The sequence below is a fragment of the Acomys russatus genome, chromosome X, assembly GCF_903995435.1.
Source record: "Acomys russatus chromosome X, mAcoRus1.1, whole genome shotgun sequence".
Taxonomy (NCBI): Eukaryota; Metazoa; Chordata; class Mammalia; order Rodentia; family Muridae; genus Acomys; species Acomys russatus.
This window is the reverse complement of record NC_067169.1, coordinates 122,908,413-122,931,360: the sequence shown is the minus strand read 5'-3', so window position 1 is coordinate 122,931,360 and position 22,948 is coordinate 122,908,413. Positions and strand designations below refer to the sequence as shown.

At 49.5% G+C, this 22,948-nt stretch overlaps 1 protein-coding gene across 1 annotated transcript; it reads right to left on the bottom strand.

The window, feature by feature from the left end:
• Positions 1 to 1,094: 1,094 nt before the first annotated feature.
• On the bottom strand, positions 1,095 to 21,987 carry Abcd1 (ATP binding cassette subfamily D member 1). The gene is made up of 10 exons (XM_051141230.1): positions 20,756 to 21,987; positions 17,347 to 17,527; positions 11,682 to 11,824; positions 11,431 to 11,599; positions 9,618 to 9,712; positions 6,468 to 6,613; positions 5,970 to 6,115; positions 2,888 to 2,972; positions 2,546 to 2,671; positions 1,095 to 2,461 (listed from the first exon to the last, which is right to left on the bottom strand). Exons 1-10 carry the CDS (start codon positions 21,653 to 21,655, stop codon positions 2,269 to 2,271), a joined length of 2,184 nt encoding a protein of 727 aa, XP_050997187.1. The 5' UTR covers positions 21,656 to 21,987; the 3' UTR covers positions 1,095 to 2,268.
• Positions 21,988 to 22,948: the final 961 nt, after the last annotated feature.

Here is a 22,948-nt window from a genome sequence, read left to right as displayed (position 1 = left end):
TGTGCCTGGTTCCCTCAGTGGAGGCCTTTCCTTCCCTCTGCACGGGAACTAAATTCTTTCTCTGCACTGGATTCTTCACCCCTGGGCCGTTGCAGAAGCTGTTTCCTCTTCCTAGAAGGTCCAACTCAATAGAGAAATCAGTTCTTCCTTGTGGCTCTCAGTGCTCAGCTTACCTCCCTGGCAGCTCATGGGCTTTCTATAGCAGGGACTAGGCTGGGGCCTCTTCTCTTCAGAAAAGGAATCAAAGTCATTTGGCCTAAAAAGCAATGATTGGGAGCTCTGCCTCCCTAAGGTTCAGATGCTATAACCAGACAACACTGACTTTGAGTGCCATGGGATTAACAGCTGACCAGTTTCTCACTTGAGCCCATGTTTGGGGTCGGGTATCCCCTTTTTTCCCCCTTTCTTTCTTTCTTTTTTTTTTGAGACAGGGTTTCTCTGTATAGCCCTGGCTGTCCTAGACTCACTTTGTAGACCAGGCTGGCCTTGAACTCACAGCGCTCTGCCTGCTTCTGCCTCCCGAGTGCTGGGATTAAAGGCGTGCGCCACCACCACTCGGCTTCTTTCTTTTTTTATTTGTTTTTTTTGAGACAGACAGGGTTTCTCTGTGTAGCCTTGGCTGTCCTAGACTCACTATGTAGTCCAGGCTGGCCTGGGACTCAGAGATCCACCTGCCTCTGCCTCCACAATGCTGGGATTACAGGTGTGCCCCACCACGCCCGGCTAGGTCTCCTCTTTTTTTTTTTTTTTTTCTCCCAACCAACATTGTGACCTCTTCTAAGACCTTTTTTTTTTTCTTTCTTTTTCTTTTCTTTTTTTGGTTTTCCGAGACAGGGTTTCTCTGTGTAGTCTTGGCTCTTCTGGACTCACTTTGTAGACCAGGCTGGCCTCAAAGTCACAGCGATCTGCCTGCCTGTGCACCACCATCGCCCAGTGACAGGGCTTCTCTTCTAGTCCTGGCTGTCTTTGACTCACCTTGTAGACAAGTCTGGCCTTGAACTCACAGAGGTTTGCCTGCCTCTGCCTCCAAGTGCTGGGATTGCAGGTGTGTGTCACCACACCCAGCCAGAACTTTTCTTTTTAAGTCAGGGTCTCACTTTATACCTCTGGCTGTCGTAGAACTCACTCTGTAGACCAGGCTGGCCTTGAGCCCATTAGAGGTCTGCCTGCCTCTGCCTCTCGAGTGTGGGATTAAAAAGTGTATACCACCATGCCTGGCTTACTTCCCAGAACTTATACCAGACAACACGTCCAGGAGGCAGGAACATGCTTTCCGGAGGTTTTTACTGAAAGGACTTTGGGGGGGGGCATCCCAGCCAGAGGCTGAGGGCCCAGGAAAGGCACACAGTGGCGGCGTGGGGGGGGGTCTCCTTCTCAGTGAGGGCTGGCTTAGCAGACACAGCACCTCCCATGACCCCTCTTTGGCACTGAGCTGGGAACATGGTGCCCTCACTCCTGCCTAGCTGGCAGAGGGCACCCCCAGTGGCAACTGGCAGTGTAGGCTGGTGAGGGGCCAGGTTTGGCACCAGAGGCTGGGTAGAGTGAAGAGACCACCCAGTCACCTCTTGTGCTGGCAGGGTGCTCATGTTGGCAATTCAGACAGCTATAAACTGGGAGTCAAATAAATTAGGTTGTAGAAGGTGGAGGAGTCGGAGGGCCAGGGGTACATTCTTCTCATGGCTCAGGAGAAACCTGCCGTTCTGGGGGTTAACATGGGGAAGGGCACACTTTGGGCCCTCTCTGATGCTGGGCCCCATTCGGCTGTTTCCATGGCAGGGCGGTGTCCTGTGGGACAGAGGGATTGGCTGGCCACTCAAGGGAATGGCAACAAAGGGCTGAATCAGAAGAATGATGAGGATTTGGGTTTCAGGAGGGATAGAACCCACAACCACCAGGCTTGCCACATTCTGGCTGCTTGCTTCCTATGGCTCAGCCATACTGGTGTAGGGTCAGGACTGGGGCCTTCCAAACCCTCCACCCCTCTCCAGAGAGAAGTAAAGGACACATTGCCCAGAACGGGGCAGAGTTCATGGAGCAGATCCCAGAGTGAAGGATGGGGTGGGGGTGGGAAGCAGAGTGTCCTCATTCATATCTACTTGCCCAAGAGTGGGGTCTTTAGGGAAGTCAGGCAATTGGCTAGGAGGCTTGGGAGGAGAAGGCATGCAGGGCAGTGAGGGGGGTGTCCTTCATGTGATCCGAGAGCCTAGAGAAGGGTGGGGGGTGGGGACAAGGTGCCCGGTCAAATGGGGAATACTTGGGACCGAAGGGCTAAACTGGGGCTGCAGCCTCGCCAAGGATCTGGCGGAGCTCCTCAAGGCGCCCTTGCATCTTGGGAATGCCTGCCAACTGCTGCTCCAGTCGTTGCTTCTCCTCAGTCAGGCTCAGGCGGGCTGCAGAGTCCAGCTTCTCAAACTTCCAGCCTCCCTCCCCATCAAACTGCAGCAAGTGTGTGTGGTACTTCCTGAACAGGAGAGGGATGGGAGACTGTCACAGCTGCTTTTCCACTTCACGTGGCAGCCTCACCCACAATTCCAAGAACACCTACCATAGGGAGGGCCGGTGGGTGATGGACAGCAGTGCGATACCAGCATCTTTGGCTGCTTGGAAGATCTTGCCTTCCACATCAATGCTCACGGCACTAGTGCACTCATCAAGGAGGGCGTACTTGGGCCTTAGAGTAGGAGTGGGTAAAGAGGAAAGTTGTGAATTCTCCACCACTGTACAACTTCCAGACCCTGGCCAACCACTTGCGACCCATGGGCCTGCTGCACTAGGAGAAGGGGTGAGGTTCCTCCATACAGCTGTCTTCCTCCTACAGGAAGCACCCATTTTCCCTCTTATTGGGTCCAAATTACTGAAGGTCCTTGAAAGTCACTGCAGTGCTTACCTGTGGTAGAACATGCGTGCCATGCCAATCCTCTGCTTCTCCCCTCCAGAGAGGACATCCTTCCAGTCACACACAGCCTCCCAACCTGGTAGGAGTCAGGGGCTCAACTCAATTAAACAGGAACCCAGCGGGATGTGGGGTAGGGCCAGGGTTAAATGAGGCTGATGGAAAGCCAGGACATATTTCTTTTTTATTTTGGTTTTTGTTTGTTTGTTTGTTTGTTTTTTCGAGACAGGGTTTCTCCCTGTGTAGCCCTGGCTGTCCTGGACTAGCTCTGTAGACCAGGCTGGCCTCAAACTCACAGTGATCCTCCTGCCTCTGCCTCCACGTGCGCTAGCACGCCTGGCATCCAGGACATATTTGACCTTAGCAGAACTTGTCTCCCTGCAGACTTCTGCTTGGTGTCTTCATCGGCCTGTAATACTAATAACTGAAAGACTTGGAATAAAGATTTTCTCCAAGCTGAGTGTGGTGGTGCACGCCTATAATCCCAGCACTTGGGAGGCAGAGGCAGGTGGATCGCTGTGAGCTTGAGGCCAGCCTGGTCTACAGAGTGAGTCCAGGACAGCCAGGGCTACACAGAGAAACCCTGTCTCAGAAAAACCAAAATAAAATAAAATAAATATTTTAAAAAAAGTTGAGGTGGGAAAGAATTTTGCCCTCGACAAAACACATGCTGCAGTTTACCCCCAGAAGGCTTTGGAGAGACGACTGTGGCCAAGAGGGTGAACCCTAATCTAGTGTGACTGGTACCTTTATAGAAAATAGAAATTGAAACAGAGACATGTACAGAGGTAAGATGACGTGAAGACACACTGTGAGAAGTTGGCTTGCTACCAGCTGAGCACAGCCTCTCTCACAGTTTCTGAAAGAGCTAGCCTTGCCACACCTAAATCTGTCTCCAGAATGCCAAAAAACAAAGTTCTCTACTGAAGCCTATGAGTCCATGGTACTTAATCCTGGCAGTCCCAGGACACCTAATGTTACCAATGAAGAACCCATCAACTCTGCCCTCAGCAGGCAGCAGGTGATGAGGACAAAGAGCCCCACTGATGGTTTGAGTGTTCTCCCCAGGACTGAGTAAGCATGTAAGGAAGGCGATTTGTCAGGAGTGTGTGACAGAAGTCATCTCCCATCAACCATCCTGTGTTTTTACATGACTAAAAGTTCCCTTAGGGCATGTAAAACACTTTAGTTTACCCTGTGAAGGGTAACCATGATGCTAATTCTAGCCACTATCATACATGTAGTACCCATGGAAACTTCTGGGAAGACAGAAAGCAAGTATCCTTTGGCTCTGCCCTAACCACTTCCTCCATCCTATAGTCTGGGGATTAGATGTGTTAGCTATAGCAGTCGTATTGGCTCATAAGGTGACTTTAGAAATGGAAGCCATGCAAAGCATTGTAACTTTGTAAAAGAGCTTTTATCCTCGGAGCCTACAGTGAACATTTCTGCCTCCCAACTTTGGTCCTACCTTTTGGGATTTAGAGCACAGTAGGAAAAGTCTATAAATGATTTGAACCACTATGGGGACTAGCATGCTACTGTTACTCAGAGTAGAATTCAATCCTAAAAGGTGGCAATGGTTGGCCACAGGTACCAGCCATTCAGGGCAACCACAGGACACGAGAGGAGATGCACCTCAATAACCTTTCTCTTTTCAAAACACTTTCTTTTGCTACCTGCCCCTCCTTCTCAAGGGCTGTTCTCAGAGTCATCCATGACTTTGCTGTCCACTCACATTCCAAGCCTCTTTGCAAACTGAAACATGTACTTGGGGCTGGAAAGACGGCTCAGAGGTTAAGAGCACTGGCTGCTCTTCCAGAGGTCCTGAGTTCAATTCCCAGCAACCACATGGTGGCTCACAACTGTCTATAACTCCAAGGTCTGACACCCTTATAAAGACATGCACATACAGGCAAAACACAAATGCACATAAAAAAAAAATAAGGGGGCTGGAGAGATGGTTCAGAGGTTAGGAGCACTGACTGCTCTTCCAGAGGTCCTGAGTTCAATTCCCAGCAACCACATGATAGCTCAATCATCTGTAATGTGATCTGGTGCCCTCTTCTGGCCTGCAGGTGTACATACAAGCAGAGCATTGTATACACAATAAATAAATCTTTAAATAACAAAACAAAACAAACAAACAAACAAACAAAAAAACCCCTAAATTGCTAGGCATGGTGGCACACGCCTTTAAAGGAGGCAGAGGCAGGTGGATCTCTGTGAATTCGAGGCCAGCCTGGTCTACAGACTGAGTCCAGGATAGCCAGAACTACACAGAGAGACCCTGTCTCGAAAAACCAAGGGGAAAAGAAAGAAAGAAATGCGTTTGGCCATCTTACCCTACCCAGAAAAGGCTCAGCTTGCTCAAATGCACAATTGATCTGTCAGAGAAGGGTCATTTTTTAAAATTTATTTTTATTTTTTGGTTTTTTTGAGACAGGGTTTCTCTGTGTATCCTGGACTCACTTTGTAGACCAGGCTGGCCTTGAACTCACAGCGGATCTGCCTGCCTCTGTCTCCCAAGTGCTGGGATTAAAGGCATGAGCCATCACCGCCCAGCTCAAGAGAAGGGTCAGCTTGCTCAAATGCACAACTGATCTGTCAGTTAGTTACCTAAAGCCTCAGAGCTTTCAGTGTCTCACAAGGGCAGCCAACATCTCCCTATGCCATGCCCCAGTTGCAACCTGTCCCAGGTTCCATTTTTGGTTTCTCTGTGTACCATTGGTTGTCCTGGACTCATTTCGTAGAGCAGGCTGGCTTCGAATTCACAGTGATCTACCTGCTTCTGCCTCCTGAGCACTGGGATTAAAGGCGTGAGCCGCCACACCCAGTGACAAAGGGTCTCTTAATGCTCCAAATGAAGAAAGTGTTCTGCCACAAGTCTCCTTTCCTGGCACCACAGAACCCTGTCTACACTTCCTTCCTGACAGGCACTTTGAATTCCTGGATGCTGAGGTAACTCCTGTCACCTGGGATTGTGGGTGGAGGCCAGAGGTAGGGTGGAAATAGGTTCCCCATCAGAGTCTTGGGACAAAGGAAGAGCAGTGTGTAACCCATGCCCTGCCCCTACCTCCTTCCCGTTGCAGGATGTGGCGGAGATGCACGATGCCCAGGATGGCTTCCAGCTGCTGCTCTGAGCAGCCCTTCCTCCGCATGTCCTCCGCAGAGTCGGGGTAGATCACTTGGTCACGCAAGGAGCCCACAGACATGTAGGGCCTGTAGGAAAGCTGCATGTCCACTGGGGGCAAGGAAGCCCTGTTTCCCAACAATGCTCTGTGCCTTAATAGGCCCCAGAGTGCTTTCCAACAGCTGACATACCATATGCAGGCGGTCTCCCAGCTAAAATGTCCATATACTCACATATGTGCAAGGCCATAAGTAATATATCACACCATCTGTGGATCTAAGTGTAAGACCCCCGCCCCCACCTACAAATCTGAAATGAAGAGGACTAGTTTGTGCTCCTGGCTATTGGGATCTGGGGTAACATCTTAGTTTCCTCTCCTGAGACTCTTCCAATGCACAGATGGGAAGAGGTGAGGAAGGCATAGTGAACGAGTTTACTCACCTCTGGGGGATGTAGAACATGCGGTGGGGTGGTGGTTTATAGAGTACACCACTGTACGTGGGCCAGAGTCCACCCAGGATTCGGAACAGTGAGCTCTTGCCGCAGCCATTGGGGCCTGTGATGAGCAGGTGCATACCTTCCTCCACCTGTGGAAGCATCGGGGCATAGCATCCAGAGCTTAAGGCTTTTCCCCCAGCCACTGGACTAATGTGGCCCCATTCTCAGTCTCATAAAGTCTTCTCCTGGGCTACATGAGATCCTGTCTCAAAGAAAGAAAGAAAGAAAGAAAGAAAGAAAGAAAGAAAGAAAAAAGAAAGAAAGAAAAAGACGAAAGAAAGAAGAAGAAAGAAAGAAAGAAAGAAGAAAGAAAGAAAGAAAGAAAGAAAGAAAGGAGGAAAGGAGGGAGGGAGGGAGGGAAGGGGGAAGGAAGGAATAAAGAAAAGCAAGGAATGCCAGGTCGAGGATATAGGGGAATGGACAAGAGTTGGTTCTGTCACCTAAGGCCTGGATAGCAGGAGCCCAACACAGGGACAAGAACTTTTTTGCTATGGTCAAATGAATGAGTGCAATCTAGGATAGTCCAAAGAACTCGATCCCTCTGAACTCTACTTTAGTGGGATTCAAGTGCAGTATCAAGAGGTTTTCTAGAACTGTGTAGGGAAGCAGGAGGAAATGGCACATGGATTTAATCTCAACATTTGGGAAAGCTAACAAGTTCTAGCAAGTTCCAGAACAGCCAGAGCTATACAATGAAACCTTGTTTATTTTATTCTCTTACATGCGCGCGCGCGCGCGCACACACACACACCAAAGGAACTATTGGTTAAAAAAAAAAAGCCAGGTGTGGTGGTACACACCTGTAATCCCAGCATTCAGGAGGTAGAGGCAGGCAGATCTCTGTGAGTTCAAGGCCAGCCTGGTCTACAAAGAGTTCCAAGACAGCCACAGGTGGGGCCATTATACAGAGAAAAATGAAAACAAAAGTTTTAGATAGCAAGGCTAACCCCTTCCCCCATGGTCTACTCTGCCCTCAGGTACCAAGGGTCACAGAGGATGGCCCCTGGGCTCAGCACTAAGGGCCTCCCGTGGCCTTTAGGCTGCAGAGTAGCTGAGCACTGGAGTTCTGGCAGCAATGGCAGGAAGGAGGGTTTAGTTCATTTAGTGCCACTCACTGCTCACTAGGCAGAGACTGGGTCACAGAGGAGGCACAGCACCCTGCAACAGAGACAGCTTGCCCATCTCCAGCACCAAAATCCTTGGTTCCTTCCTTCTTTCTATGATGGGGTTTGCTTATCTGCAAGCGATAAGGCTATTATTGCATAGGGCTCCCAGGAGGATCCAGGTTCTGGCTTTTGATTTACGTTAAGCAATGTGACAGGTTGACCTGTGCCCCCTGATTTTATCTGAAGTCCTATGTGTCACTGTACATGGGATACTGGAGGGGAGTGGGCCAAATCCTAAGAGGGAAGACTCGAACAGGCACACACGGCTGTGTACGTGCACGAAGATAGAGGCAGCCAGGTGTGGCGCACGCCTCTAATCCCAGCACTAGGGAGGCAGAGGCAGGGGGATTGCTGTGAGTCCAAGGCCAGCCTGGTCTATAAAGCGAGTTCCAGGACAGCCAGGGCTACACAGAGAAACCCTGTCTTGAAAAACCAAACCAAACCAAACCAAACCAACCAACCAACCAACCAACCAAACAAACAAACAAACAAAAAAAAAAAAAAAAAAGAAAAAAAAAAAAAAAAAAAAAACACCAAACCAAACAACAAAAAAGGAACCCTTCCTGCCCCTTGAAGCTAGCCTCCTAGCCTCCAGAATATGAAAGGACTCCATTTCTGGTGATAATGCTGCCCAGTCCAGGGAGGCTTGTCTAGAGCAGCCCAGGACACTTGCCAGCATGAGACAATTGCCTCTGGAGAACAGGAGTGACAAGAAGTTTGAGGTTCCCTCAGGGCCCAGCCCTCTTCTACCTGACTCCTTGGCAGTCTCACTCTCTACCTAGCTACAGTCTGTTCACCCAGGCTACAGAGTCTTTGCTTCCTATTGTTTCTTCCCAGGGACAGCCAGGAAGCTACCTACCAGGCCCATCAGGGATCACCCTACGACGCTGTGCTGTTTTAGGGAGGGGCAAGTTCAGGCTCAGCCAAGCCCTCAGCGGAGTCAGGAGCCTCATATTCCACCTCCTCTTGGCTCTTTCCAGCTTCCTCCCTTACTGGGACATGGCAGGCCAGGGCCTCTTTGTGTCCACCTATCTACATCCTATGCTTTGAGGAAAAGGGTTATAGGGCCTCCGCTCATCCAATGAGGACCAACTTTTTGGTGGCCTTTATTGTACTCTAGATCACAGTCTAATTAGGGACTTTTTAATTTGTTTATTTATTTTCAGGTCCCCCCCCCCATTTTTGTTTGTTTGCTTGTTTTTTTTTTTTTTTCTTTTTTTTTCTTTCTTTTTTTTTAATTTTCTAGACAGGGTTTTTCTGTGTAGCATTGGCTGTCCTGGAACACTCTTTGTAGACCAGGCCAGCCTTGAACTCACAGCGATCCACCTGCCTCTGCCTCCGATCACTGGGATTAAAGGCATGCACCACTACGCCCCGCTGTTTGCTTGTTTTTCAAGACAGGGTTTTTCTGTGTGCATCCCTGGCTGTCCTGGAGTCACTCTGCAGACCAGGCTGGCCTCTAACTCACAAAGATCCACCTGCCTCTGCCTCCTGGAGTGCTGGGATTAAAGGGTGCACCACCACCAAGCAATGGGTACTTAAGGGCAGGCCATTCTCTGATTTCTCTTTGGTTTCTAATATGCAGCCCAGAGTTCACAGAAACCTGGTGGGATGAACAAATGATCAGACTAGGAGCACTTGGGTAACCCTTGAACAACCCTGGTAATTGATAGTCTCCTTTATCAGCACTCACACTATTGCTTCAGAACTCATGGTCAGAGATACACTGGTCTCTCAGCTTGACCTTGGTCTACATGCCACGCAGACCTGGGAACAATGTCACTGCTAGCACACCTAAATGAGATGCCAAGGGCAAGGGTTCACTGATGTAGGTGGCCAGATAACCTGGGAAGTGTACCCTGTCCCCAGCTACTTGGCCCAGACTGGTCAGCAGTTCAGGTTGGGCATGCTCTTCCACTTGACCTACCCTGATGTTGAGGCTGGCCACCACCACCTCTCCTGTGGGTGTGATGATGGGGATGTTCTCACAGATGATCCCCTGCTCCACATCCACCACCTGGCCTGCAGAGAGAAGGCATAGAGTAACAGGACCACAACAGTTTGCTGCTTTCCTGTGCCTTGGTGCTTACCCCTTGTTCCTTTGGCACAGGTTGAACCTATCTCAACAGCAGGCCCCTGGGTCCCCAAACAGTATGGTGTGGTTCAGGGCTACATGGGAAAACAGAGGTCTTCCAACAAGCCGATAATCTCAGAGTCAAGCAGCATGCCCTAAGCTGCCACCCTTTGGTCCTCTGGAAGCCAAGGCATTTAGTGTGTCGTCTTGTTCTATGACAGCAACATTGTAAGATCAGCTTCGGTGCCTGGGCTCCTTTGCTGAAGCATTCTGACTCCTCTGAACTGGAAGCTGGCTGGACTTTCTTTTGTGCTTGCACTTTGTCTTGACTTCTTTTTTCTTTTGCTTGTTCTTGAAACAGGGCCTAATACCATAGCCATCACTAGTCGTAAATATGCAGCAAGCTTGCCTCAGCTTCCCAAAGGCTGGGATTACAGGTATTAGATACTTATGAATTTGAATATTTACTTATTTTAAAATATCTTATTTATTTACTTAAAGACAGAGTGCTGATCTTGACACTACCACGCCTACTTTATGTGGTAGTAGGGGTTGAACCAAGGGCCTTATGTAAGCTGGGCAAACACAGTAAGATATAGCCCTAGCCATGTAAATCTTTTGTTCTTTTTTAAATTTTATTTTATGCGCATTGGTGTTTTGCCTGCATGTATGTCTGTATGAAGGTGTTAGATACTGATGTTACAGACAGCTGTGAGCCGCCATGTGGTTGCTAGAAATTGAACCTGGGTCCTCTGGAAGAACAGTCAGTGCTCTTAACTGCTGAGCCATCTCCCTAGCCCCAGATCTTTTGTTTTTATTGCAGTGCTGGTTTATATGGGTGTGAAATACCAAGCATTGACATCCAGAACCCTCTCTCCCTTTCCTGGTAACCAAGAGCAACATATTTGGGAGGGTGTGTCATCAGCTCAACTGGTAGTCAGTGTTTGGAGAATGCAGGCTGTTGGGCCAGTCCCCTCCTGAATGATCTAGCCTTTTTATTTTTATTTTTATTTTCTTTTCTTTTTTTTTTTTTTTTTTTTTGGTTTTTCGAGACAGGGTTTCTCTGTGTGTAGCCTTGGCCATCCTGGACTCACTTTGTAGACCAGGCTGGCCTCGAACTCACAGCGATCCGCCTGCCTCTGCCTCCCGAGTGCTGGGATTAAAGGCGTGCGCCACCACGCCCGGCTTTATTTTTATTTTCAAGACAAGGTTTTTCTATTTAGCCTTGGGGTCCAGGACTCACTCTGTAGACCAGGTTGGTCTTGAACTCAGAGATCCACCCGTCTCTGCCTCCCTGAAGAGTGACCTAGTATTAAATGACTTTTGGGCAATGAGTCCTGAGTGGATGAGACAGGGTACACAGGGGCTTCTTCTTCTTCTTTTTTTTTCTTTTTTGGTTTTCTTTTTTTTTTTTTTTTTTTTTTTTTTTTTTTTTTGAGACAGGGTTTCCCTGCGTAGCCTTGGCTGTCCTGGACTCACTTTGTAGACCAGGCTGGCCTCAAACTCACGGAGATCCACCTGCCTCTGCCTCTCGAGTGCTGGGATTAAAGGCGTGTGCCACCACCACCCAGCTACAGAGGGGCTTCTGTGTGTTGGGGTAGCATGGGAGGAGACAAATCAGTGGGTAGGGAGGCAGACGAAGCACTGTAAACAGAGAGTACCTTACCTTGGATCTTCAGGGGCCCCTCTATATGGAAACCAGACTGTATCATGGCCCCAGACCCAGCCTGAGCTTCTTCTAGATCTCCTGTCCTCTTAAAACGACAGTGTTGGACATCTTCAAATACCTGGAACATCTCGTACACCCTGGCTGTGTAGCCAGCCAACTCTGTCACCTATAAGGAGGGTGAGATGAGCTCAAGCACAGCCAGTTTGGGAGTGGGAGAGCAGGCAGGATAGGAGATGCACTGGGGTTACCTCTTTGTAGGATGACATGATCCTCTCGGTGGCATCAGCAGCTGCTGTGAGGAGGTTTCGGGCTATGGTGAAGGCTTCTGTACGCTCACTAACCAACTCCTCCTCCTTCATTTCCAAGGCTGCTTTCTTCATGGCTTCTGAGTCTGCAAGCCAAAGGTGAGGGTAAGAGAGACAGTGGAAAGTCACAGAGCCACTATGGAAAAGATGAGAATTGTACATACCAGCCAGGCATGGTGGCGCACACCTGTAATCCCAGCACTCAGGAGGCAGAAGCAGGAGGATCCCTGTGAGTTCAAGGCCAGCCTGGTCTACAAAGTGAGTCCAGGAGAGCCAAGGGTACACAGAGAAACCCTGTCTCAAAAAAAGAAAAAAGAAAAAAGAAAAGGAAAAAAAAGAGAATCGTGCATACAATGTTATAACAAACAGATGAGACATACAGAGCATATAGAGTTCTCTATCTCACAGGAGAAAATAGGTAAAACTTGTCATTGCATTTTATTTCTTAGCTATAACACCAGAAAAACAAGCAACCAAAGAGACAGATCAATCTGAACTTCAAAATTAAATACTTCTGAGCACTGAGGGACATCATCAGTAAACAGCAACAGTAATATAAAGACTGAGAAAGGCTGGGCAGTGGTGGCGTACACTCAGTACTCAGGAGGCAGAGGCAGGTGGGTCACGGTAAGTTCATGGCCAGCCTGGTCTACAAAGTGAGTCCAGGACAGCCAAGGCTGCACAGAGAAACCCTTTCTCGAAAAATCCAATCAAGAAACAAAACGTCTTTTCTTTATGAAATCTATTACTACATATAATGAATAAATAGTTACAAAAGCAATTATAATAGGCCAGATGTGATGACACATGCATGTTTCAAATGAACATACAATGAAATATTAGTCAGCCATAAGAGGGAACGAAGGACTTGTTCATCTGCCAACATAGACGAACCTTGAAACAATTATTGTCAGTGAAAGAAGCCAGACAGCAAAGGTCACATACCGTAAGATTCCATTTCTATGTGATTTCTGTAATAAACAAATCCATAGAGATAGAAGGGAGATTAGAGGGTGCCAGGGGTGGAGCAAAGAAGGATTAGGAGTGACTGATTAATTGAGCTGGAGTTTCCTTTAGAGGTAGTAAAAATGTCCTGGACTTGGATAGTGGTGACGGTTGCACAATTGTGAATACATTAAAAAAAAAAACAAAACCAGCCTGAGGTATATGTTTAAAATGACTGAATTGTCTGGTCTGTTAGTCACATCTATTTCAATAACATCTATTAAGAAAAGGATCTAGAGAGATAGCTCAGTGGTTAAAAGCACTTATTACCGTTGCAGAGGATCTGAAATTGATTCCCCAAACCCATGTCAAATGGATTCCAACTGCCTGTCACTCCCACTCCAGGGGATTCAGTGCCTCTGGCATCTTAAGGCATCTGCACTCACATAGACATACTTCAGCCCCACATACACATAATTAAAAGATACTGAGGCACTAGGCACCCAGTTTCATTTCTTGGCATAAGTAGCTCCTATCAAGCACAATGCCTCTACCTTCTTCTGTTGGGCACCATAGCATTCACTTCTGCTGAACAGCTGGATCTCTTCATCCAATATCCAGTGAGCTTTGTTTGAAAGCCCTGACCTTGGTGCCTTACTCAGAGAGACCCTGTCTTGGGAAACCAAAAAGAGTCACTCCTGTGTAAACTTGCTTTTCTAGTCACAGTTTACATCCCATGGTCATGCCCTTAAATCTTCTTAGTTGACAGTTTTAAGTTTTTTGACTTTGTGATCCACAGAAGAGCAAGGCTATTATTATTATCATTACACACATATGTATGTAATATATATGTGTGTATGTAGTATACCATAGCATACATGTAGAGGTTAAATGATAACTTTGTGGAATAGCTTCTCTATTTCCACTGTTTTTGTTTTTTGTTTTTTGTTTTGTTTTTCGAGGCAGGGTTTCTCTGTGTTAGACTTGGCTGTCTTGGACTTGCTTTGTAGACCAGGCTGGCCTAAAACTCACAGCGATCCGCCTGCCTCCGCCGCCCGAGTGCTGCGATTAAAGGGGTGTGCCACTACACCCAACCCTCTCTTTCCACTTTTATGTGGGCTCCAGAAATTAAACTCAGGCTGGGAAGCGGTGGGGCCTGGAAATGATGGTAGGGAACAGGAAGGAAGCTCCAAGGGCCCTTGGGTGCAGATGGGTAAAATAATGAGTGCCCACTGAGGAGTCATCAAAGGGCCAGGGCTGCTGGGCAGTGCTGTCGCACACCTTTAATCCCAGCACTCGGGAGACAGAGGCAGGCCGGTTGCTGTGAGTTCAAGGCCAGCCTGGTCTACAAAGCGAGTCCAGGACAGCCAGGGCTACACAGAGAAACCCTGTCTCAAAAACAAACAAACAAACAAAAAACCAAAATGGCAGGGCAGGGCTCTGGGATGGAAGCTGTGGGAAGAGGTATCCAGGATATATGTGACCTTCAGGAGTTGGTCAGGGACAAAGAATCAGCTCAGAAATTAGTAGGATAGGGAAACAGGATGGATGGATATGCCTTTGGGGCCTGGCCCAGGAAATGGGGGAGGAGAAATGAATGCACTAGAGGTGTGATAACCTGTCTAAATAGCCCCCTTTCAAAGGCAGCTCCAGTAGGCAGCACGAACACTAGCCTTCTTTCCTACCATCCCTACAGCTTTTCCTTTGGCAGGTTTTTGTGGCTAAGACATTCTGGTAGCAGCTAGCACTTTCCAAAGGCAGAACCTCCTCTTAACCTTTGGAGTTAAGGCTAGGGAGGAGGAGCAAGTCTACCTCTTTCCAGCCCTGAGGCTGCCATTACAGGCCAGCAAACAAAGCTTATCTGAAATCATCCCCAGTGGTTAAGTGGCTTCCTCTCTGGCTCTCCTTGAAGCACTAGGAATATCACTTGCCACATCTACATACACCCTTATCCACTTTACCATAAAAGGAAAGGAAGACAAATCACACAAAGAAGTGACATACACATGGAGGCAGTACTTGGGGGAGCAGTAAGGCCAAGCACATAAAGGCTTGGTGGTCAAGGTAGGCAGAGATAGTTAAATGCTTTAAAAAAATCAAGTTATACACAACTGGAAGAAAAACAACAGGTAACCTGGAGAATTACGGAGCAAAAAGAAAGACTGAGAAGCTAAAAAGCTTAAATATGGCTAAATGGTTAAGAGCAGTTGCTGGAGCCAGGCTGTGGTGGCACACGCCTTTAATCCCAGCACTAGGGAGGCAGGAGCAGGCGAATCACTGTGAGTTCGAGGCCAGCCTGGTCTACAAAGTGAGTTCCAGCATAGCGAAGGCTATACTGAGAAACCCTGTCTTGAAAAACCAAAAAAACAAAAGAAGAGGAGGAGGAGGAGGAAGAAGAAAGTATGGCCTTGTTGGAGGAGGTGTGGTAAGGGGGCTGGGGTGGGCTTTGAGGTTTCAAAACCCCACAACAGGCCAGTGTCTCTGGCTCTCTGCTTCCAATTTGTGGGTAAGATGTGAGTTCTGAGCTCCTGCTCCAGTGCCATGCCTGCTTCCCTACTGCCATGTTCTCTTCCATGATGGTCATGGAATTTCATCCTCTGAAACTATAAGCAAGCCCCCAATTAAATGCTTTTTGTTTTGTTTTGTTTGTTTTTGAGACAAGATTAATCTGTGTAGCCATGGCTGTCCTGGAACTCATTCTGTAGACCAGGCTGGCCTTGAACTCACAGAGACCCACAAGTGCTGGCATTAAAGGTGTGTGCCAGCATGCCTGACTAAATGAGTTTTAAAATACGTTGCCTTGGTTATGGTGATTCTTCATACCAATAGAAAAATAACTAAGACATTACTCTTCCAGAGGACCTAGGTTCAGAGGTTTCCATTGTAACCTCCAGTTCCAGGGATCCAATGCCCTCTTCTGGCTTTTGCAGGTAGCAGACATACACTTGGTACACAAACATACAGGGAGGCAAAACACCCATACACAGAAAATAAAAAAATAATAAAAAAAAGAAAAGCATGCATATTTGAAAAAAAAAAAAACAAGTCTGATGCAGGAGAAGCAAAACCTACAGCTAAACACACATTTCACTAAAGCTGAAGAATATCAAAGCAAAAGAAAACAATAAAGGTATTTAGAGAGAAAAATGTATAATACTAATAACCTGATTTAAAAATGTTAACAGCTATGCAAGAAGTGAGAAGACAATCGAATCTTCTCAAATGACTAGAAGAAATTGCCTTTGTGCTAAATTTTTGGTTTTGTTTTTTTTTGGTTTTTCGAGACAGGATTTCTCTGTGTAGCCTTGGCTGTCATGAACTCGGTTTGTACACCAGGCTGGCCTCGAACTCACAGCGATCCACCTGCTTCCACACTCAGCCTTGTGCTAAATTTTTATGCTTAACCTAAGTAGCTCAGGAATAAATGGGAAAGATATCTTCAGACAACAAATGAAAAAGACCCATGATACATTAGCTGAAAGAGTGTTTTAGCCAGGCACAGTGTAATCCCAGCACTGAGGATGCTGAGGCAGGAGAAAGGCAAGTTTAAGACTAGTCTGGGCTACAAAAAGAGATCACATTTCAAATCAAAGCAAAGCAAAAGAAGAAAGAATAAACTTCTGAAATAAGTCTATTAGGAAGGATGGTTGAGATATAGGAAGGGACTAAGGAGCAGAGAAGTCAGCACGCACACCGGTGAGCTTACATATCACATAAAGCCATAACTGAGAGTGGAAAGCACACAACAGTCAGCTGTGCTGGCACACACCAGTAATCCCTAGCACTTGGGAAATGGGCAGGATCAATAATTCATAATCATCCTCAGTTACATACTGAGTTCAAGGTCAGCCTGAGCCATAAGAGACATTGTCTTAAACATCAAAGCACACAAAACAAACAGAAAAAAAAACACCCCAAGAAAACTAAGGAAACTTAACTTCAGGCAGGGAAGTAATGACAGGTGTCATGAGGGTTGCTTCTCTAGGTAAACTATGCTAAGGCTTGGGAGGAGGGGAGCTATTGGTCAACCTAAGGAAGCTTTCAAGCACAATCATAAAAGTTGAATGAATAGACTGCAAACTAATAGAGGAACAAACAAAAATAGACAACCTGGCTATCGCCAAAGTTATTGAGTAGCCCCGCCCCCCCAAAGGCCTCTATCCTGTCGATTTGTTATTGTTTTTGTTTGGCTTTGTTTTTTCAAGTCAGGGTTTCTCTGTGTATCCTTGGCTGTCCTAGACTCACTCTGTAGACCTTGAACTCACAGAGACCCTCCTGCCTCTCTGCGTCCTGAGTGCTGGGATTACCGGTGTGTGCCACCACCCCTGGCTATCCTGGCATTTTGTTTTTGTTTTTGTTGTTGTCATTCTTTTCTTTTCTTTTGATATCCTGGAAATTTGTAAGAAGCATTGTTTGGAAGAAACGAAGGCTGGGGTCCTGAAGGGGCTCACCCAAGCCTGTTTTATGCTTATCTCCAATTAAAGCGGGCTGAAGACATGTGGGTAAAGGGTGCACACTTGTGGAGCAGTGTTATGTGGTGTTCCTAGGTTGTGGTCCTGTGCTTGGCCAGACTTGGGATCATCACGGCCTCAGTGGACCCAGGCAGAAGGGGGAAGCGGGCTGGTTGACCCTGGGCCCTAGTCCCTGCAGCCTTGGCTCTTACCTGACTCTGCATAGCCAGTGGCTGTGATGATGGGGACAGCTACCATGAGCAGGCCAGATGCACTCCACACGTACTTCATGAGGAACTGTTCCAGCATCACATACCATAGGCGTTCCAGCAGGATGAGGTTCATCTGTGAAGCCAGGTCTTGATATGAGCGCTGCAGTAGTGCCAGCTCCACCTGCAAGACATTTGTGACGACTCCTGGGGGGTGACAGTGAGAATCCCCAAGTAGGGCTCCCACACACGCTGTCTGTCTGATGGCCACAACAAGGCCAAGGGCTTGGGGACTGTATTTGTGGTGGGGCCAAGTTTCAAATAGGGGTGATAGTAAGGGACTGTCTGATGTTATAGGGCACCTCTTGTCCTCTCTTTCAATTACTGCTGTGCTTGGGGCACTCCCCACTCCCCTCTGGGTACCCTGCCTGGGCAGTTTCTGGATCCAGGCCCCTGAGGGCAGTTGCCTTTCATCTTCTGCTGACCCCATTTCTTTGGGCTCCCTCCTAGTGCCTTCCCACCCCAGGCATCATGAGCAATAGCTCTTCTACCTTGACCCAAGCAAAGAGCAGCACAAGACAGCAAATTATAAAGTTCTTGGTTTTACAAAACTCAGCCAACAATCTCAGTCTACTTAGGCCCCATTTCCTGCTACTTTCCCAGGCTCTTTTCTTTGAGAAACCTACACCTAATTTTCCCACGAAAACCAGGAGAATATGCTTTGAAGCTTGGTGGAAGCTGCAGTCAGACAGGCCTCAGAAGAGTCAAGAAGAGTCGGGAAGGACTCATGGCCGGGTGACTGGGATATTTTGGATTGCCCTGCCCCCACCCCCTTGCTCAAACAGCATGGCTCTGTTTGCCACGTGTTTTCACTTCTTTCTTCCATTTTACTGCCACACACCTCACTGTGCATATTCTCATGTAGGACACAGAAGCAAAGAGAAACAAAGTGACCTGTCCAAGCTCATATAGCCTGGAGGTGGCAAGCAGTGTAGAAATGTGGACTGCATGAGCTGGGCTGTTAAGGAAAGCAGCTTTTTATTCAGGTTGAGGTATTGTGGATAGAACCTAGGGCCTTGAGCATGCTAGGTGAGCACTCTACCACTGAACTATATTCCCAGCCCTAGAGAACCAGACTTCTGTTTTTTATTTTTTGAGACAGGAATTCTTTTTTTTTTTTTTTTTTTGGGGTTTTCGAGACAGGGTTTCTCTGTGTAGCCTTGGCCATCCTGGACTCACTTTGTAGACCAGGCTGGCCTCGAACTCACAGCGATCCGCCTGCCTCTGCCTCCCGAGTGCTGGGATTAAAGGCATGCACCACCACGCCCGGCTCTGGAATTCTTTATGTAGACCAGGGCCAACCTCGGATTTGTGGCAAGTTTCCTACTTCTGCTTCTCAAGTGCTGGGACTAAAGGTGTGCACCACCATGCTTGGCTTTTTTGTTGTTTTGAGACAGCCTCACTCTGTAGCCCAGGCTGGCTTGAACTCAGTGACCCTCCTGCCTCAGCCTGATAGCCAGATTCTTACAAATGAACATGATTTAGGACTTCCTTTGCTCTTTCAAGCAGGAGGTTGTGTACATGTGTGTGTATACATGCATGTGCACTTTCTGAAATTCAAGTAAGAATATTATACCCTGCTGTTTGCCTGCCAGGCACCCAGTTAGTTCCTTTTGTCATAAAGTATTAACTTGAATCTAAGCCCATGTCCACAGTACATCAGCCAGTGGGACTGGTGGGACATGTGCCTATACAAGGGCAATCCATGTACCTGTGGTGGCCTACCACCCCATAAAGCTTTATAGACAAGGCTTAGGCAAGCAGGCCGAGGGGGTACACAAGGTCTGTGGGCCCCAGCAAGTGAACTCTAGTGTTGAATGTGTTATTTCCTGAAGCTATCCCAGAGGACGTGTTTTTAAACACCAGTGTTCTCTCTTTTGTACCCTTTGCCTAGGTCTGCTCATATAGCCCAGCTCTCCTCAAACCAAGCCTCTCACTCCTAAAGTGAGTGCACCACCTTGCAGCACTCTGGTAATCTAGGCTCGTGCCTCCAGCCGGTAGCAGTGCCAGCTAAGGCTGACGGTGTAGCTATGGGTATTGTGCCAAGTGCCTCACCCAAGGCCCCCAGCTGCTTGCCAAGGCCCTGCAGCCCATCATTCAGGAGAAGAGAATGGGAGAGGGGTTACAGTGAGGGCAAGGTACTTTTTCTCCTAATCTGAAACCTGACCCGGACCAGCAATACCTCTTTTTGCAGAATATAGAGACAAATCCTTTCTAAAAGTCAAAGACAAGCCTGTTTCTCTGTATGATATGCAGCTGAAGGGACAAGGTCCTGGGCAAGTGGCTACCTGACCCAAGAAACACACACACACACACACACACACACACACACACACACAGACACACACACACACCTTCTTGCCTCGGTGAAATGGGTGCTTTTGTGGCCCTCCCCCCGCTCCAAACACTGAGGAACCGAAACCAGTCGCCAGAACAAGGCCTGAGGCAGCTGCAAGCACAGGGACAAGGAAGGGGAGGGGCTGCCACAGAGTAAAGCTGGCATTGGACTAAAGCAGCCTTTCCTGGTGGCTGCCAGGCTTTCCTGGCCCCAGCCCACCTCATAGAGTGGCTGGGATCTGGGCGGAAGGGCCGGCTAAGGGCAGCCACACTGGGAGTGGGAGGGGCAAGGAGGAGGGTGGGAGAGGAAGCTTGTCAGGCCTCCATGACAGAGGCTGAGGCCAGGCATCCCTATCCCTGGGAGGGAGGGAGGCAGCTAGGCACGTTGCTTGCCAAGCCTGTCAGTCACTAGTCAGGCATGCCTGAGGCTCTGACAGCCTTGACCCTGAGCACTAACACCACAGCAGCCGCTGTGCTGAGCTCTGCTTGTTAACCTCTGCTTGGGCTGAGTCATGCCCATAATACCGGACAGCCCAGCCAGCTAGCTCTGCTGGACGCTGGCCTTCAAAGGGCCCAGAGATGCAAGAGAGGTTAGGTAGCAGGCTGTGTCCTACCATCCCCGCTCCCAGATGGTCGGGGAATCGAATTCTTCCCAGTTGGCTGCAGGAACGGTGGACTGCAAGTTTAGAGTGAGCTAAACTAGTAGCATCTCAGATTGCTATAATTCAAAGCTCCAAGTCCAAGACAATTTTACCAAGGAAGCAGAAGTGGCCTGGAGGTTGCAGGCAGCCAGCACAGGGAAGTTCCCACCCAGTGGTGCTATTTCTCCATTTCTGCATCTTAAGACTCTGCATCTTAAGATGTAAGGCCTACCCCAAGCCTCATCCCAGTGCCTTTTCAGAACTTTAACATCAGCCTGGGTACACTTTGGGATCTCCCTACTGCTTATAGCTGGCTGCCACGGGTCTCCGGGCCACCTCCTCTCCTGTATAAGAAGCATCTCAACCTGCCCCACCTCATGGCCCCCGTAGAAGGCAATTTCTTCTGAGTTGGCCACCACTCGAGAGTGCATGTAGCGCAGTTCCCCCTTCCTCCGTGCCTCCTCAGCCACCAGCTCCCCAAACTTGGGAGAGAATGCTCGCAGCACATTGGCTGTGAGGAACACCACCAGGCCAGCAATGGCTGAGGGCCAGGCTGTGCCAGCTCCTCGGGATCGAGCAGCTCGAAGTAGAGTGTAGGAGGTCACAGCTACATCCAGAAGTGGCTTGGTCAGGTTGGAATAGAGGTGGGCTACAGAGGCAGCAAAGGCTACCACGTCCTCTGTCAGAGACTGATCAGGGTTTCGAAGCCGTCCATCCATGTTGCTTACTCGGTAGTAAGTCTGCTGGGAGAAGTAGAGGCTGTAGGCATGAGCTACTAGACGGCTTCGGAAAGACAGAGCCAGCTGGCCCTCTAGGTAGCGGATGGCACTGTTGATGAAAGTGGCAGGAAGAGCGATGAGGAGCCACTGTAGCAGTTGCCAGCTAAAGGCTCTCGGGTCCTTACGTACAATGCATCGGGCCAGTCTGCCGTCCAGGCGGGCAACATACACAGACAGGAAAGTTCGGCTTACCAGGGCAGCAGAATGCAGGGCCAGCAGCCCTGTTTCCCGGCACAAAATTCGGGGGAACAGCAGCCTCAGGAGCACCAGGAGCCGCTGCAGAAATACCCGGTTCATGCCAGCTTTGGCTGTGGTGGCCCCAGAGGCCTCTTGTGTGGGCTCCCCAGCTGGCACCTGAGGGCCTCTGGCAGGAGTCAGACATTGCCGTACTAGAGGGTAGATTTTGTGGACTCCATAGGCTGTGAGGGCCAGGACCACAGCTGTGCGCTTCAGCGTGGTCACCCGCGAGGGCCGTGGAGTGGAGAGCACCGGCATGTCACCTGGACTGGTGGGCAGGCTGAGGGCTGGAACTGCTGCCTGAGGCTGCAGTTGCAGGCAGATGCTGGAAGGGCTGTTGCTCTGACCAAGGGCTCGCTGTTTAGACAACTGGAAACCTTGAAGTGGTCCCTGAGACTGTTGCTTTAGGCCCCCGGGGTGGTGCTGGGGCCCTTGGATCGGTTGGTTTTGGATTCTCCAGGGTCGTGGCCTCTTCAGGCAGCCTAGGAAACTGGCTTCCCTCTACTGATAGTCCCTTAGCCCCTGAGGTCAGTACCTCGAGAGTCTTAAGCAGAGAGGCAGTCTCTTCCCTTCCACCTCCCTCCTCTTACTGCTCCTCCTCCGTCCCCCCCCCCCGGTGACGCCCCTCCCCGGGGCACCAGGCGTGTTTGTCTGCTCCGCAGCCCGGCTGTAGCGACCGTGTATTCCCTCCCACCTACCCCTCCCCAGGGGTGACGAGGGAAGGAGGCGGAGTCCGGGCTAGGGGCGCCCCACCCCGGTCTCGCCCCACGGCTGGGCCCCGCCCCCTCTCCGACCACAGAGACGAGGAGGGATGACTGCGAAGGCTAGAGAAGCGGCCCTAGCCTTCCCGCCAGGGTTCTTCCGAGCTCCACCCCTGCGTGCCCGAAGTGTCAGAGGCGCAGCAGTCGGCGTCAGCCGCCAGCCTCCACTTCCTCTCGAGACCTTTGGCAACCAGCCCGAGGCCTGGAGGCGGGGCGGGAACCGGCAGTGGGCGGAACTGTTGGGCCCTCCCGTGGGCTTGTAGGCGGGGCCCGATGCACGTTTCCGGTTTCCGGCCGCGAGCCAGGAGGCGGGTCTGAACGTTGGTGAGAGTTTGGTAGTTGCGGTGGGTCGTGCCGAAACTCGGTAAGCTGGGTCCGCGAGCATGGCTGGCTCTGAGATCACCGTAGTTCTCCCAGCCCCGTCATGTGGGACGAGGGCGAGCATCCCAGAAAGACTTGGGATTCTGGGAAATGTTGGGATCCGGGCTGACTTGGGAGTTTAGGGTAGGATCAGGCAGAGGGATGTTGGGATGGCCTGTGAGAGCACAGCTCTAGGGGCGCGAGGGCGGGGACTTGTAGTGAAGTCCCACCCGGAAGAGCTGCCCAGGTAGGCCCAGCTCCTCGAAGGCGAGGTGGACTTGGGACGTTGTGGCGAACTAGGGCTGCAGGGAGGTCTCCTTTGGCTTCGGGCGAGACTTTCTGGTTCTGGAACTTTCTCCGGGTAAGGCCTTGAGGTGCTCTGTGGAGACCTGCATTGGCTTTTGGCCTGGATTTCTGCCCTCTAGGGGTC

Bases quoted from the DNA above. Each gene is read 5' to 3' on its own strand.
- Abcd1 (XM_051141230.1), bottom strand. From the start codon at position 21,655: ATGCCGGTGCTCTCCACTCCACGGCCCTCGCGGGTGACCACGCTGAAG. The intron at 11,825-17,346 runs GTAAGAGCCAAG...TTTGGCTTGCAG, and splicing joins CACTGGCTATGCAGAGTCAG to ACTCAGAAGCCATGAAGAAA. The intron at 2,462-2,545 runs GTAGGTGTTCTT...TCTCCTGTTCAG, and splicing joins ACCCACCGGCCCTCCCTATG to GAAGTACCACACACACTTGC.